The sequence below is a fragment of the Dermacentor silvarum genome, chromosome 1 (assembly GCF_013339745.2).
Source record: "Dermacentor silvarum isolate Dsil-2018 chromosome 1, BIME_Dsil_1.4, whole genome shotgun sequence".
NCBI classification, from domain to species: domain Eukaryota; kingdom Metazoa; phylum Arthropoda; class Arachnida; order Ixodida; family Ixodidae; genus Dermacentor; species Dermacentor silvarum.
Genome location: NC_051154.1, coordinates 41,660,982 through 41,677,545, shown reverse-complemented (window position 1 = coordinate 41,677,545; position 16,564 = coordinate 41,660,982). Strand labels below are relative to the sequence as shown.

The following is a 16,564-nucleotide window of genomic DNA, read 5'->3' as shown; positions in this document are numbered from 1 at the left end:
TTTTGTCCCCATTCAGTAAACGCATCTAAAGGCGTCTAAATTTTGTAGGGCTCTATGATTTCCATGGTTCCGAGCAGCGTTCTCATGCGGCCAAGGTATTCGCATGCGTATAATTTTTACAGTGAACAGCACGAAAGAAATCCGCGTTACCTTCATGATTCTGTTCCGGAAATGAACTCGGGCTTTAAACTGCAACGCTGAATCGTATTTTGTTTTGTTTACTGGCACCAAAGTCAGACTCTCAGAGCTATTGCAAGCTGTAATTGATCGTTCCCAGTTGCTCATCTCTTCTCCCCCCCCCCCTTCCCCTTCCCCCGCCCCTTTCCCTCTCCACTATTTCACACTTACGAACGCTAGTCGGCGTTACATGCGCATTGCCTTTCTTGCGCCAGCTATGAAGCTATAGCGTCAGGCACCTTACTTTGCGAGGACGAGCGATGCCCGATTACTCTCTTTGACTGAACGCGCGGTAAAAATGCATGCTGCGAATACGTTTCCTTTTAAACGGGTATCATTTTTTTTTCCTTTCAGGCGGCTTGACTGAGCGACTGGCGATGTGCGACACACGGCAGCTATATATATATATATATATATAGGTGCCACCGGCTTCGGCATGTGACGGCGCTGGCACCGACGGTGCCGGCGGCGTGCGGGGAATAGCTGCTCGGCGCATGCGCGAACCGCATGCGAAGACTGAGGTAGTTTCTCCAGACAAGTGTCTCTTGTCGGAAGGGTGCACGTTGCAGCGAGTACAGGTGCGAGACTAGCGTGCGTGACCATTGCTGCCGGAACGGGGGAATCGCGCTGTCGGACACTTTTCTCTGTAGACACTATACACATAAACACGCACAGACGCCCACAAACATTCTTATATCTACAACTGCAGCGCAGGAATGCCTTTTTGTTGCTGCGACAGCAACGAATAACAGCGAGTTAATAACGAGTCCAAACAAACAAACAAACAAACAAAAGTTTCAAGTCAGGTCTCTGCCATAAGATTTGACGCTAAAACCAAGTTTTTTTTAAAAAGAAATATCGCTCCGGCAAATTATCTAAAATCAGATGACGCCAATAAAATGACCGGCCTTATAATGGAGACAAACACGTCGAATTCGACGTAGGCTCTTTTTGCACGCTATAGCTTAAAAACCGGCGATTGTGAACCTTGAAGAGCAAGGCCCGTGAGTATGTCGTCGTCGGTAGCAACCCCGGGTCGTTTATACGCGACCCGTCACTGGACATTGAAGGCAAGTTTTACGTGTCACCTCCCTGCGAAGGTCGAGAATTTCAGACCCCGCTCTAGCTTTTTTTTTTAACCTTTTTTTTTCTGCTCTTTTACCTAGACACGGCTACTGACGAGAACTACAACGGGGGAACAAGGTCGCGCGCAGGCATAATACATACACGCACGCACACACATACAGGAGACACACACGACAGGCGCGCACTGGTGGTCCGTCCGATAAGGAAGTGTCAATTCTTTGGTGCTGGAGGCGGCGCTGGGGCGCGCACACACAAGTCACGCCGCACCACGGGGTTCCGCCACGGGCGGCGAGTGTTCCTTTGTCAATAAATTAATAAATAGGAATAAATTAGGAGGCGGGGCGGCACTGCACGAGCGTCCGCGGCGGCGCCCTTAGGAGTGGTCCCGCAGGTAGGCGAACAGTTCGGAGATGTACCGGGTGAGCCGGATGTACTCGCGCAGGATGATGTAGTCGCGCAGGTTGCGCTGGCTGTCCTGCTTGATGTCGCGGTACTCGTGCGACATCACGTCGCGCAGCACGTCCGGATTCTTGGCCACACTGAAGTGCACGATGCCGATCTGCAGCTCGCACAGCAGCTGGCCGAGGTTCTGCTGGATCTCCAGGAAGAGCCGGTGGAAGGGCCCGTTGTGGAAGATCTGGTCCAGCACGGCCTGCTCCAGCCCCACGGCGTAGTACTGCACGTAGCCGAACGTCGTCTTGTACGCCTCTTCTTTCTGCGAAGGAAAAAGAGGGGGGATTCGTTGGATTCCGCACCGGTGACTCAATGGCTACAGAGTTCTGAGCACTGCGGTTTCGAACACCGCATGTGGCAAAACGCTCGCGTATACTAAGATTTCGGCATACATATGCAGAACGCCCGGTGGTAAAATTTTGCCTGCAGCCTTCCATTGTGTTGACACAACATGGGCTCACGTGCCCAGTTTGCGGAAATTATAAAAGACGCCCGAGGTTTATCTAAAAGCAAGATGAATATTTCGGAGAAGGTTTTGTGAAGTTTTAGTGCAAAGACAGTCATTCAAAATGGCGGCTAGTGAAGAAGAATAGAGCCCGTGCATGCATTGGCTTTCTTTCTTTCTTTCTTTCTTTCTTTCTTTCTTTCTTTCTCTTCTTCCTACATTCCACGGGTGTACGTGTTGTTCATAGTCGCAGCGCCCACTCTGTTAAAAAAAAAAACGAAAAAAAAAAAAGCGTGCAGCTCTCTTATAGAGAACATGCTTTACTAGCGACTTGTCAGCGTACCACAAAAAGTGGATTCAACTTGTAGCGCTCATTCCAAGCTTTTTCTCGCGACTGCTTTCATAGCCCCAGCTTCGTAAGTATACGTGGCACTAATTGGCTAGGTTCCTTTAAATAGAAGTAGTTTTACGAGGAGCATTCAGTAGCCTGTCTCTTTATAGCAAAAAAAGGAAAAAGAAAGAGTGTTCCACCGTCGTTGCAATATAAGATAAGCGCATACGAAATGGGCACGTGACTGCGTATATTTATCGGCAAATCAATACAACTGCCAGGCCTATCGAAAACTCGTTTTGGTTCACATTTCTGGTGCAGCCCAAACACCGAGAATGGCCGGGAATCGCGCGCAAGACAAAGCGTTGCGACCGTCCCGACGACGAACGGTATGAAACCAGCGAGGCCTCGTTAAAGCAGAGACTATGCGCTCGCAGCAGGATGTCGGCGATTTATGAATCTCTCGTCTCGAATTAGCCACATGTTGCTGCTATTCCGCGGCCGCCAGCCGCAGACGCCTGGGTCCCTCTAATCTGATTTGGTAAGGGGATAAACGGGGACGTAGTGGTATACGGGTGAAATACGGCCGGCTGTACAACAACACCCAGGCCGTAACGTATAGGACGATAAATCTGGGCCACTGTCTTTCAAAGCGAGGCCCCTGCTGGCCGAGGGTCCCTTGAGATGGTGCCGCTCGGCGAGCGTCTGCTTGGACGCTCTCCAAGCGGCCAGCGTCTCGGGCAAACCGGGCCTTTCGCGCGCGTCACCTGCGCCGGCTGCTGCTGTTGGGGCCCGACAAGCGCGTCCCCTCGCGGCTTTTGCCCGCCGTCGTAGCTGTTCTGCTCGGCGTCGTTCAAAGCACTCGCTGCTTGCCTCATTCGAATGAAGTTGCCCTCGCTGTAAACGAGAGCGACCGAAAAGAGACGCCGTGTGCCGCGCACACTAACGCACTTCACGGACAGAAACTCCGAGATCTCGAGCATTCGGCTCGTCGGGACGAAAGTGTGTACTGACACCTTCATTTGTTCGATAACCAGGCGACCATGCAGACTCGAAACAACGCACTATTCGGGGCTCGACGCGTAGCGAAACTCGCGAAATTAGCATCGCGACTACAGTGCGCAAGCCAGCGACATCCACTAGCAAGAACGGCTTGTGCCAGTATAGCTGATCTTTAATCGCGACGCGGCGAAATGCGCAGGCTTCGCTTGACCACCACCGAGCCTCGCGTCCTTTTGACTCCAAAGTGGGGCCACCCGGGGAGCGCTCCCCGGGACACCGGGCGGGAAGAGGCTCCCTCCCTCGGGAGACAGAAACAAAACGGGGCCTGCATTCCGGCCCATTGTTCCGGCCCGGTATGACCGCCTCGGGGCACCCACAACCGCGTGGGAAAAAACAGCGAGCGGCATGAGCTCGCCACGACTGGCCCCTTTGGGACAGCGGCTTTCACGCAGCGTGGCTTTGACGACAGGGGCCTTCCTCTATCTGCACACTTTATCTCCACTGATCGCCGTGACTTTTGCGGGCTCCCTCAGTAGGACCGGTGTCAACAAATTGCCGCGCTGTCAACGGTGTGATAGCCGAGCGATGTCTTGTTCTCGGGCAAGTGCGTACGCCCCCCCTCCGCTGCGGAGCTATTCAGTGCCGCTCCCCATCGCCTATTAGGGGACCCCCGCGAGCGGGGATTCCACGGCTTCCGAGGCGAGCTTGTCCCCCGCTAGGTTCGCACCCCGACCAGGCTCGCCGGGGGAGCTCATCGTACAAACGGGCGCGCATTGTAGGGTCGTGCCCGAGAGGGCGCCCGCTGCTCGCTTCATGCATGCATCTTGTCTTGACAGGTATCTGTGCGCCAGAGATCTCGCGCCGTTAGCAGCACAGTGCGTAGGAGCGAACGCTCAGTGCGGTTCGCGGCGATGCTCAAGAACACCGCGAGGTCAGTGGCCGTGGCGCCGAAAGACAGAAGTGCCGACGTTTCTCTTTGTCTGCCCGCCGAAGCCCTCGGCACAAGTGCTGGGCTTGGAGTGCGGAGCCGCGAGGAGCCTCTCGGTAGACAAAGGGCGGCTCGACGAGCGCGTCCCGGCTTGGCCGGCCGGTACAGCGACTCTGCAGAGCACCTGTTCGCGGGGGCTGAACCAGTTCTGGCCAAGGCTTCGGCGCCACTTGTGACGCGCCCGCGGAGCGCTCCTCGAACCGCCTTTTGTTCGCCGCCGGCAACCGACCAGACGCTGTCATATGCGCGGCCGAAGTGGCGATGCCTGGCTGCGCATTTCTTCCGGGGTGTCTCCTGCTGCTGTTGTACCTCACTGAACTGAATGACCCAGTACGAGCGAGAAGCCGGGGGACAGACCAACGGGATCTCAACCATTGGTTCAACGCGCGGAATGGACAAGCTTGACCTGACATTAACTTGCGTGTCTTTAAAAAGACAGAAACACGTCGTGATCCTGTCTTTAAAAACAACCTGAATGGGAGATATCACGTATCTCACGTCTGTACACTCGCCGTTTTCTCAACTTCAGTCGCGCAAAGAAAAAGACTAAGAGTAGGAAAAGTGGGCCAAAACTGAGGCACGCGTTTTGACGCGCGTAGAAGTGTGTGCGCTCCATTTGGTCCGCTTCCTGATTGCTCTCGTAGCGCGAAGCTGTGTGCGAGGTTTATAAGGGGTGCTCTCTTAGCGGAAAAAAAAATGTATACTCACTGTCATGGACTTGAAGTGCTCTTCGGACGGCGTTGGCACATTGGGCAGCCACGACTGCATGTAAGAGGCCACCGAGTCCTCGAACTCGGAGTCCGAGAAGGTCCTCTCTAGCTGCATCAGAAGAAAAGAAAAGAGGCGGGCGGTTAGCCGGGACGCGCCACAAATCCGGAACTTCCCTCAGCGGCTGATTACAAGAACACCAGACAGGAAAGCGCTCGTTGGGCGGCCTAGAGAAAGGAGGAGGCCAAGTCAGGAGAAGCGGGAGGGGGGGTCGCACGGGGGTTTCACGGCTGCTGTGAGCGCGTTGGGGGGTGACCTGAGCGGGGCACCTGTTGGTGCCTGGACGCACGCATTGCGCTGTACTGTGCGTGATCTCAAGTGCACGGCAACTAGCAGCGCTCGCTGGGGAACCCGCCACCGATGAAGCGAGCCCTGCTAATTACAGGGATGGGTTGGCTCGGCCGCTGCATGGTTGAACTGTCACCCTCCCTCCCCACCTTCCCGGTTTTTGGGCCAGCGGAGCCGAGCTCTTGTTTTTCCAGCAGGAAAGAATGTGAATTGAATATTTGGAATGCCATTGCTGCTGCTGGCGAGGCTCCCGTCTCGGTTGTGGAGCGCGAGCGCCTCAGAACTGTAGCAACAACGTGTGCGTGCAGACAACCAAGGTCAGCTAGCGCAGAGCCGTTAAGACAGGGCTCCCCGAAAGGTGAGCACTCTTAGGGCGGCAGCTGTATGAGGGCTGCGCGGTGGTGCCGCGTTTGGGATTGGGGGGTTTTCCATACGAAATCACTTGTAGTATAGATGACCGCTTGTCTTTACAGTGGCTGTTCTCAGCGCACGCTAAGACAGAGGTTCCAATCATTTAAAAGAAGATTTGCTCTTACACTGGACCGCTGATGGTCCTTATATAATAATCTGCGGCTAGGCTGTCGCTTGCAAGGAAGAAACAGTGGATCCGAATGCCCCTTCAGCAAACCGTGACATTCAGCAAAGTTGTAACGAAACTCCACAACGCACTTCAAGTCCCCGTCAGCCCTTCAAGTCGGTTAAATCGTACCAGAACGCCAGGACAAATGGTGCCGCGGACGCACTCCGTTTTCCGACGTTCTGCTCTTGTCTGAAGGCCGCCCAAGCGAGACGACGTTGTGCCTGTCGGGTGGCCGTGATGAAACACGCGCCTGAGGCACAGTCGACTGCGAGACACGCTGGCGGCTGCCCACGAGCGCACATTCGCGTATACAACCGCAGCATGCGTGCCGTTACGGCGTTTAAATATATACGCTCGCGCGGACATGTAGTGTTGCGCAAACGCAATCGTGCGGCCCTTCGAAGCTGTGCACTATGGGCGCTCGGCAGCCTCATTCACGAATCATCTCGGCTGCTTCCCATTGCTCGAGTGCTAACCATGCTAACGATGATTACGCCGTTACATAGCGTGTAGCACCGAGACGAACGTGTGACGCTGCGAGATTTGCGATGGCGTTCTTGCTTGTAATCAACGTTTTCCTTCTCCATATTTCTTTCTTTTCTTTTCTTTTCTTTATTTCTTTTTTTTTTTTTGCATACTCTTCAAATGCATCCACAGACGCTCGATCGATCATTTTGCCGGTAACTTCTATTCAGGCAGCTTAAACGGCCATGTTTATTAATCTGTGGTGCATGCTTCCGTTCAACTCAGTAGATTTGCGTCTGAGCGGCCTCTTCCTTTATTTACATGAACAAATAGGGGATGTTGGTACCATGCCGGCTTCTCCTTTTCACATGTTAATCTTATATTAGCTTGCGTGCACCAAATGAGTACATTTGGAAACAATTAGCACGTTAATCACATTCTGGAGCGTGCCCTTGGTGTAGTCAAGTCCGAAAATGCATAATAGCGACGTCAAACGCATTTTGCGCAATCGCCCACTTTGTACTAATGAACGCTGCACTGATTGATTAATTTATTCATTCATTCAGCCATTCATTCTAAATTTTAGTTGCAGAAATGCTGGGCAGCCCTCCTCGGATTGGCTTAACAAGCAGCTCTTTTCTATCCGTTCGGACTTAGGTAACGTGGTCAACAACTCGGCTATCTCAAACCGGGTGCGCCAATCTCCTCAACCACCTCAGATTTGGTGCCGCCAATCAAGGCTCACAACGACGGGTCTGCTGCTTCTTTTTCAAGCGGTCGCTATTTATGGAAGACTGAAGAAGGCGCTGGGAAAGGCAGCGCGGTTGCCTACTATGGGTGTCAATGTATGCGTCAGAGCGGTGAGGAACGCGCGCACCGGAGCGTGAGCACAACGCTGTCACACTTGAACAAGTTTAATGAGAGTGTGACCTCATCGCTGCTCCGCGCGCGGTGACAAGCGCGCACCTGCGTCTCACTTTCCGGGCAACAATGAATGTGCACCAGTTACATGTAACAACACTCGCAACTATATATACTCGTGCCGTCGCCGGTTGTTTCTGTACTCTTGTTTATATAACAGAGGGACGCGTGTTCTCGTCCACACACTTAGCGCTGCGGACGATTACTGCTTCATGCCCCAAGTCATCTCCGCCACTGAACTAATAATGGTTGCGCCCGAAAGCGTGGACTTATACAGTGCCAGAATACATGGAACGAATTTATGACGTTATTTTCGGCATGTCGTCGCCTTAGCGTGTCCGTTTCACTTCTATATGACTGTCACGCCGTTTTTAGGTCGAAATACGAACCGTTGGTGTGTTTCTTTCACTCTGTGCACCGCATTAAACATATGTCGCTCGGAAATTCAGCGACCCCAGGTGACACCATGCCGAAAAAAAGACAGAAATGTGCTTCATATGTTGCTGCTCAAGTCAAAATAGAAACATGCAGACGAGAAAGCCTATTGAGAAGGAGAACGTAAGTGCGTTGGGATCACAAGCTCCAGTGAGCAAGACAGTGAGCGGGTCAAATCGGCGAACTCAGTTCACGAGGTGCCGAAAGGTGTAGCTATCGCACAGCGGCCGGAGGAAAGGGCGTACAGGTAGCGGAGCCCTCGCCTCGGCGCTTTCTCGGAGCGCGCGCTCCGCCAGTCGTGATCGGATCGCGGCCTTGCACGCGGCTCCTGGAAACAGTGTTCACCGAGCGCGTGTCTGCTGTGGGCACGCCCAGGTCTGCTCGGTGCTCCAGACGCGACAGCATGGAAGACGGGTAGCTCGACACCCCGAATGTGCGCACGTCTGGCGCGGTGCGCCTTTGAGCGGTGAACGTGACGTATTTGCATAAAGGCACCCATTCCGTGCCCCCCCCCCCCCCCCCCCCCACGCGCGCCGCAGAGCCGCGTTTCGTTCATGCGGAAGATCACGCACGCCCGCACACTACAGAGCGCACTGGATACTTGTCGCTCGCTTCGTCATCACGCGGAGAGCTGTCCCCTCTCGAGGCGACTCACGCACGCCGTTTCGTTGCCACGGTCACCGCAGGTCACCCGGAGGGTGACAAGTACCCAGCAAACATACATCTCCTATGTAAGAAATTACGTGAACGGAGGTGGCGAGCGTGCGCTCGGTTCTGTAACGTTAAAGTCGAAGGTGTCCTCTGCAGGCTTGCAAGGAAGCTAATTGTCACCCGTAACGGACGTAAACTAATAACGCATGACAGTTGTACTCGCAAGCACCGATTCGGCAATCAACGCACCTTGCGGCATTCACTTCCCGATTTCAAGTAATTTTTTCTGCATCTTTGATTTTGTCCCGTGCGTTTGTTAGCACCGGACATTCGCCCTCCCAGAGCCTCCCGGCGCGCAGTGCCGCATACGGCGGAAAGAAACGAGGTCGAGCTGTGCGCATACATTTGCTGCGACGTGATCGTCTTCCGAGCAATCGGGTCGCGCAAATTCCGCGTAATCGCGTCCAGGGAGTGTTCGCAGGCGCTGCGCGTGACGCAGCCCCGGTTTCTCCCCACGGGGCCAACCGTCGTCGCTCCGGAGCAAGGGCTCCCACGCCGCTGCGCGGTGCGCCGCCGGAAGGCTCGCCGCACAGAGCGGGCACAACATCCGCCGACTCGGCAGCAGCACGGCCTAGCCCGGGGTTAACGCGCCGGTCCTTGCCTCGGCAGCGTGGGCTTTGCCCGCTCTGGGAGCGGTCCCTCACCAGCGCGGCAGTGCGACCGCTTCCAGGGAACTGGCCGCCTGACCGACGTGGGTGGACACCGAGGGGCACACGAGCCCTTTTCAGCTCGCGGCGGCCACTCTCGCTTTTTTGGCCCGCCATCCATCTTTCTGTATAGGCCCGTCAACGAAAGTATTTGGGCACAAAAGACAGTGTAGAGAGAGCCAGTTAACAGGAGGCCGGACGAAGACACCGGTCGCGGCCGCCGAAGACCACTTATAAAAACAGACTTCAACAACAAACAGCATGCATGGACTTCTATAGAAGTACACACAGGCTGTTTGTTGTGCTAGTCCATATATATGGACTAGCACTTTCGTTTGCATAGCAACTACGACTTCACAAGGCGCCGGAAACAACTCTTTTTAACTGTGCACTCAGTCATGTGCTGCAGCTCCATCGGTCTATTCTCGAACATGACGGATCCCACCGAGCTATTGTAAAAAGCAGGCCCATATAGAAAGCACGGCTTATTTGTGGCCTGTAGACTTGGAAGCAATTGTTTATAGTTTGTGTATAGACCATATATAGCCGTCATAAACTAGCGCTCCCCTCTTAAGCGCTCCCTACACATATAGGCCTGTCCTCGCGAAGGGCTTCAGGCACACATCTGCTTAACTCTAATGCTGCCTCAAAACGAAATAAAAACGCTGCGACGGGTGGTTTCTACGAACCTTGCCGGAAGAGAGAACCTTCACGTTGACCAGTAGCATATAGAGATCGCTCATTGCCACCGTAGGACCGGAAAATACATGCACCAGCTGCTGTTGTTGAGGCAACCGCAGTCTGGAGTACCAATGAGTTAACAGCCGGGGGTGAGTGCCATGTGTAACTGTTCCTATCTGCTATATAGTATATTAAATAGGATAACTAGTTGCACGTCATAAATGGCGAAGGTTCCTTACCTCAGCTCCTCAGAGTTATATACCAAGTGGTTACTATGAAGTGCACGCTCATCACCGCATGTTTACTTAGCATGGTAAGTGGGCTGTCCTATTAATCATATGCGAAGCTGAATGCAAACTTAGGAATAGAGAGAGAGCCCAGCCGATGGCTCTCATAAGGCAAGTCTACCAATTGAACCTGCAGACCACCGATCGGTATAACTTTGAAAGCGACTGCATTTATATCTTAGAAAGCTCCGATTTTAAACGCGCCATTTCCCCGTGAGCGAGTGTCGTCAGGCCCTCTGGCAACGCTGAGCGAGTGTCGTCAGGCCCTCTGGCAACGCTGCCTCACGCTACAGTCATTCGGCAATAATGGAAAACGCGTCACGATCGGCCGATATCCGCACTGGACGTCAATGAATGTAAACAGTCCGAAAGCGGTGGGACTGTGTGCCTGCGCTCGAAGTTCTCTAACTACGCGAGCCTCCGCGCTTCAAGGGCGACTGGGTCGATTCGAAACCACGCCGGGCGAGGGCGTTGACCTTGACTGCGTTTACCCTGAATGAAACTGGGTTACGACCAAAGCCTGCAGCGGTTACGCGGCGTCCCTCATTGTTTCTTCTCGTCGTCCCAATCACGCGCCACTGAAACCGCTTCATTTTTCCGCATGAGGCGAGCGAAGCCGAAACAAGCGTTCCTCCTGCGCTTCGGTGTGCTCTCCAGAAGGGTTAATGCACATAGTACTACAGGTTTCGACGTGCACTCTGTATATATATATCCATTATACATGACGCCTACTTGCAAGACTGCCGGCGAGCACAGGGAAACGAAGCGCCTGCTGTCCGCTTCCTTGTATACTCGTCCACGCATTACTTTATCCTTCTCTTAGTGTAATATCGGCGATACACTCGACACTACCCTCAACGCTCTACTCCACCTGTCGCGGTCCCGCACGTAAGGTGACAATGTTTGATGACGGGGCCCCGATCACTCGGCGGCAGGCTTCCGCCGATTGTCAACATCTCCGCCGTGCGGTCAAAAGCCGCTTCGCCGGCAGAGGCGCTCGAACCCGTCGTCAGCATCATTGTCCCCCGCAGGGGCGTCGCATCCAGACTGGCGCGCGTAAGCGAACATCGGTCTCTCGACCCGCGGGGCGACGCACGCGTGCCCTTTGGGGCGCAACGACGCACCGCGGCGGGCGCGCTCAGCGACGGCCGAATTCGAGACAGCCTGTGCTGCACGGAAAACATGAGTGCCATCCGAAAGCTCGAAGATCTGTGCACGTGCAATGAAAAGGTGCCCTGTACAGACAGCAGGCGACCCATCTACAGAATACGTGCCGCTTGTAGAGCCGCAGGACAGAGCGATTGCGTCTCCAGATTAGCCCCCTATGCAAATTGGAGTCAACCTGAACGTGTACTACAGACGCGGCGTTCTCTCGGCGCTCACTTGTATCTAAGTCGTGCTGCCGAGTCAGATCTGTCTCGGCGATACGCAGGCCCTGTAGAAACGATACAAGCGTCGCAAAATCGCTACAATCTGATCCCTGAGCTATACAGAGTAGGAATGCTTCATTTGCGAGGCCGATTTGAAAGTTTAAACTGCGGAACAAAGAACGGAGGAAGGAAAAAAGAAGGGGAAGCGATAAACAACAACGTGCCAAGGCGGTCGCAAATTCTCAGCGCTCGGGTGAGAACGAAGAGAGCCCTCAACGAGAGCGCCAACAACGTTGCGCGCCGTTTTTATAGCGAGCGAGCAGTCTTTAACGAGCTTTTGAATGGCGGCGTCTCCCCCTCCAGTTGCCCTGGCCGAACGCGCCCGTGCCGCAGGTCAGCGGATCCCGAAGCTGGAAAAAAAAAAAAAAAAAAAAAAAAAAAAGCCTCCGTTCGAGTGCGTAGACCACCGTAGCGAGATCGCGCACGCTTTGTCGTTCGCGCCTCGAACACGGTCGTTAAAATTCTTCAAAATCACTCCTGGCGCACGTCACGAAACCAATATACCGCGAGGATTAGCGACAACGTCCTTGACGGCCAAACTAGTGCTTTCTCTTCGGGCGCCCCCCCCCCCCCCCCCCCCTTTTCTTTTTATGCGCCGGCACGGCGGTCGGAGTCTTTATTGTCTCGTCGATGGCTGCATTTCGCTCCATTGAGGGCACGCGGCTGCCCCGAGAGGCGCAGCGAGGATTACTGCTCGCGAGGCATGCAGAATCGCCCCCTGTAGGGCGCACGAGTCAACTGGTGATTCGCCACGCGTATATACGCTACGCACGCGGGGAGCAGTCTGGGCTCGCAGCACTCTCACCGTCCGGCGGCGAGCACCCGTGCGCGCTTTTTATCGGGCACCTTGACAGGGAAATTCCGCGCCATTAAGTCCGTAGCGAATGCAGTGCCTCGACACGCGTTATTTGGTCTGCAGGTGGCTGTTGATTGATGCGACGCGGTGCCGTCGATGCGAGGCTCACGGGAAAGCGCGTCTTTTGGTCCACGCTCCGACAGAGGCGCTCTGGCGATTGTAGATTTCTCCCAAAGAGCGCGCGAAGTCAGCGTCGTAAAGTGGTGTTCCTGGGTGCTTTGGCGGCTTCCTAGTGGTACCTGTCAGCGGTACAGGTTCGGTTTGTTTGCATGTTAACGGCAGGTGTGTAAAACGACCACTGCGCCCCCATTTACCGGAATTCTTTGCCGTTCGGCACAAATTGGTCTGTAAAAGGCGAACTATACACAAACGCTCGCGCAAAGGAGGGGCCACAGTGGCGACCTCGCCGACTTCTGTGGGCACGGCTTGCGGCAGAGATGGGCACGCACGCGGCCGGGTACGCAAGCTGAACAGGGAGGGGGGGGGATGATATTACTACCAGCTCCTCCATCCCGAGTGAAGTGGTAGCCAGACACGCTCTCGGTACTATAGGAATGCTCGGTTCTCGAGAGCTGGCCGCGCCGAAATAAAAATCAAGCAGTGCCGCCAGACGGGCTCTCTCGCCACACGCTTCCTCGAGTTCACCGACGCCAAGAGCAGGGGCGCGGCAGAACCTAATTGTAACGTCGTCAACGCTCAGGGAACCACCAGATTGAGACGCCCCGAGCGAGATAGGGATGCCATCCTCCGCGTGACTGTGAACGAGAACGGTGGCGGAGAGCTCGCGTCTTGCCCCTCGTGCAATTCTCCGCCGGCCGCCCACACATGTTTTTACTACGTCACAACCTCATTGTTGGCTTCGTCAGAGGACAGGTTGTTTCGCTGCCAGACTGAAACGGGCGGCAAAAGGGCGACAGAACAAGCCCGCGAACTGAGCTGTACTACAGTCGGGGGATGCAAAACAAAATGAGGGGGTGCAATGCGTGCTTGACACGCACAGCCCCACCTGAGCCCTTGGGCCGGGGTCATGCCATCGGCGGGAGCGTGCCCCGCTTGCCTTGAGCGTAGATTCCCATTGAGGTGTCGACAAAAGCGGCCGCCACTGTTGTCGCCCGGAGTCCGTGCATGGGGCTTCGTCGCGGAAGCCAGCGGTCCGGTGCTAGCGACCTCGGCGACCCGCTAGTAAACACGGCGTTTCGCGGCCGAGCACGCATTGTGCCGCCGCGCTATATTTGGGTACGCCGACCCTCAGTTTTTGGTGGCGCTTGAGGTGAATGGCAGTGTAGCCACGCCAACGCGGTTGGCCCCCTCGTTCAACGTACGCGCGCGGCGCCTCGACACGAGAAAAGACCCGCCGCGCGGCGGAAACGCTTGCTAGCGCGAACGCGTGCCAAGCCGGTCAATGGCGGCGAATTTTGGACGACATCCAGGGAGGAAGTGTTATGGTTCTTGCACCTCGACGTGTTTCGCAAACGGCCCCTCTTCCGCGCCGATGCTGCCTAGCTCCTCTAAAGGTTGCCGCACTACGCGCGACGACCTGCCATACTCTTTCCCCATTGATTAGGTTATTCCTTGCGTCGAAGCTACTCAAATGCCGCGCGGGACATTTCCGAGCGTTACATCGTTTCTGGGGCTGTTTTTGCTTGACGTTCTTTGTTTCAGGCGCTTCCGCTTGCCGCCTGTCGCTGAACGTTGCCATCACGTATTTCTTTAGCGACTGAACTCTGTTTGCGAGGAAATGGCGATACTCTGAAGTTGCACCATGTAATTTGATATTGATATCATTACAATGACAGAGCTTCTTTGTATGCATTCATGTAACTCTACACTATTCACAACGGAACAGGACCGACGGGTTAAAGCAATCGTCCTACGAGATAGGTTGTAGTTATGCCACCTAGTTTACAGGATTACTGACACAGTAGGTTTGCCTTACTTCGTTTCCCTTAATGAAGAGCTGTCATGGATGGATGGGTGGATGGATAAGAAACTTTATTGGGGTCCTTTACGGCACGCGTTCGCAGTATGAATTAAGTTAATTGATTTAAAATGGTCCCGTTTTAAGCGACCATTTTGAAAACACCCGCCAAGTGTAGCGAGGTTTCATGCTTGAAGATGGCCACAAAACACATAGAACATCAATCATTCCAAAGATATCCTCCCACCTGTATGCGTTCACGCCCTGCGCGACATCACTAAGAGGCGACGCACGACAATATTAGCCTCCTGTCCTCAGCGTTGACACTGCCACCCCTAATCCACGCACCACTTTTTCCCCTTCGTATTTCCAGTCAGACAAACGTACCACGAAAACAGGCTTACATTTTCCGCAAAGCTGCACACCAGCGCCACCCCGTTTAAACCGAGGCGGCCCCGGAACGTCGGGCTTAATAAATCGCACTTTTTGGTAGGAGACCTCATTAACGTTTAATTATGACTCCTCGTAACATCACGGAGATCAAAGATGCTGATCACGTGGTATCACAAACCTCTGACGCGCGCGTCGGTCAACCCGGTTCAGCGGTCGCAGCAACACGGTGACCGTGCCGAAAGCTGAGCACTCGAGAGATGACCGTAGGGGAGAGAACTTGAGGGGTTCGCTGTGCGTTCCAAGTCCTTTACTACAGAAGCGACAGCAAAAGGCCAGGCTAATCCCGTGTCGAATGTGCAGAAGCTCAGGTCGACGGAGGAAAGAATAGGAGCGGTTCTCGCCCAGCTTTCGGCGACACGGTCTCACGGTGCAGGGCTTGCGGCCACTGCGCCGTTCTTTTTCCCTACTCTCTCATTCTTGCCTTGGAGAAGAAATACATATTTTTGGCCTTAATTCTCGATATCGTGACTACGATGTCTTCAGCTGCATAATTAAACAAGGAAGTCGAGACAAGAAAATATCGTGTAGGTACTCTTTCAAGGGCGTCAGTGTTCTTGCTATAGTAGTCAGAAGCTCCCACTACCCCTCCAATCCGACTTTAGCTTCGAAGAAGTCTATAGTCCAGTCTCGGAATCACAGCAGTCTAGGACATTCGCGAATATATTTTGCTTGTTAAGGTGGCTCGTAGAATGGGCCACACTGCGGCTCAAACACTTTCGCAACGGCATTCGCGAACTATAGCTCCAAATGCGCGTACAAAGAAAAACAAGGACGGCAGTAGACCACTTGAAAAATGCTGGAAGTCGGTTCCTCCGCAAAGTTATTTTCCGGACATAAACTCTCGTTCATGGAGTACGTATATTTCTTTCTCTACGATCGGTCCTTCCATGGATGAGCTCGAAGGCTTACCGAAAATTACTCCGAAATTTCACGTCGTCGTAGTTCCCCCACAAATGTTCCCCCTAGCGACGGGAAACATATCTGCTACCATTCAATGACATTTACCACCGCTGTGCCTTCGCAGAGTTGCGCGGGTTCCTGTAGGCGGGTTAGTTGGATGAGAACAATAATTTGTTTTACCAGTATGGGGCATGTGGACGATAGTTCTTATAGCATCCTTCATCGCACATGCGCGTCATATATCTTTGCAAATGCATTCATTATAGCGACCATGCAGATAGCATGAACCTCAGTCCCGCCTATCATTTATGCTATACCGGCGACTTCTGGCACAAATGGAGCGGTTCGAGCTCGTCGAACGGAGAAAGTCTCCGGCGGCAGACGTAGTAACATGACGAGGTTCTGTAAGACCATGTGCACCAGAGTCGAGGGTTGCTTATGCCAGACAGGCACAATAAAAGCCAAAACTATTTGTTTGTGAATGTCGCCAAGAAGTAAAGAATAGTTTGCTGCATCGAACGATACGATAGAAGCGAGCTCGTGTTCACGAAACGGTTCGTATGGTAAGAGGAGCCGGCCAGTGACGACAGTTTTTGTGGATGAATGGTTTCGTGAATTCAGCGAGCTCACTGAAGCGATCATAAGTGTAATGCGCACTTTACTTTGCCTAGAAGGCAGTCCATCTTGCGTCAGCTCATCGAACATCACTGCGCTCAGTACTTGGCATTTTATTTTTTCGAAT

General features: G+C 53.8%; 1 protein-coding gene across 2 annotated transcripts in view; it reads right to left on the bottom strand.

Annotated features, from left to right (window-relative positions):
* Positions 1-343: 343 nt before the first annotated feature.
* Positions 344-16,564, bottom strand: part of LOC119461536 (uncharacterized) — a 133,044-nt gene continuing 116,823 nt past the window's right edge. For both annotated transcript variants that reach the window (XM_037722893.2, XM_037722883.2), the window contains 2 exons: positions 5,191-5,301; positions 344-1,978 (listed from right to left, as the gene is read on the bottom strand). In XM_037722893.2, coding sequence (XP_037578821.1) covers positions 1,637-1,978; positions 5,191-5,301 — 453 coding nt within the window. In that variant the 3' untranslated portion in view covers positions 344-1,636. The remainder of the gene's footprint in view (positions 1,979-5,190; positions 5,302-16,564) is intronic.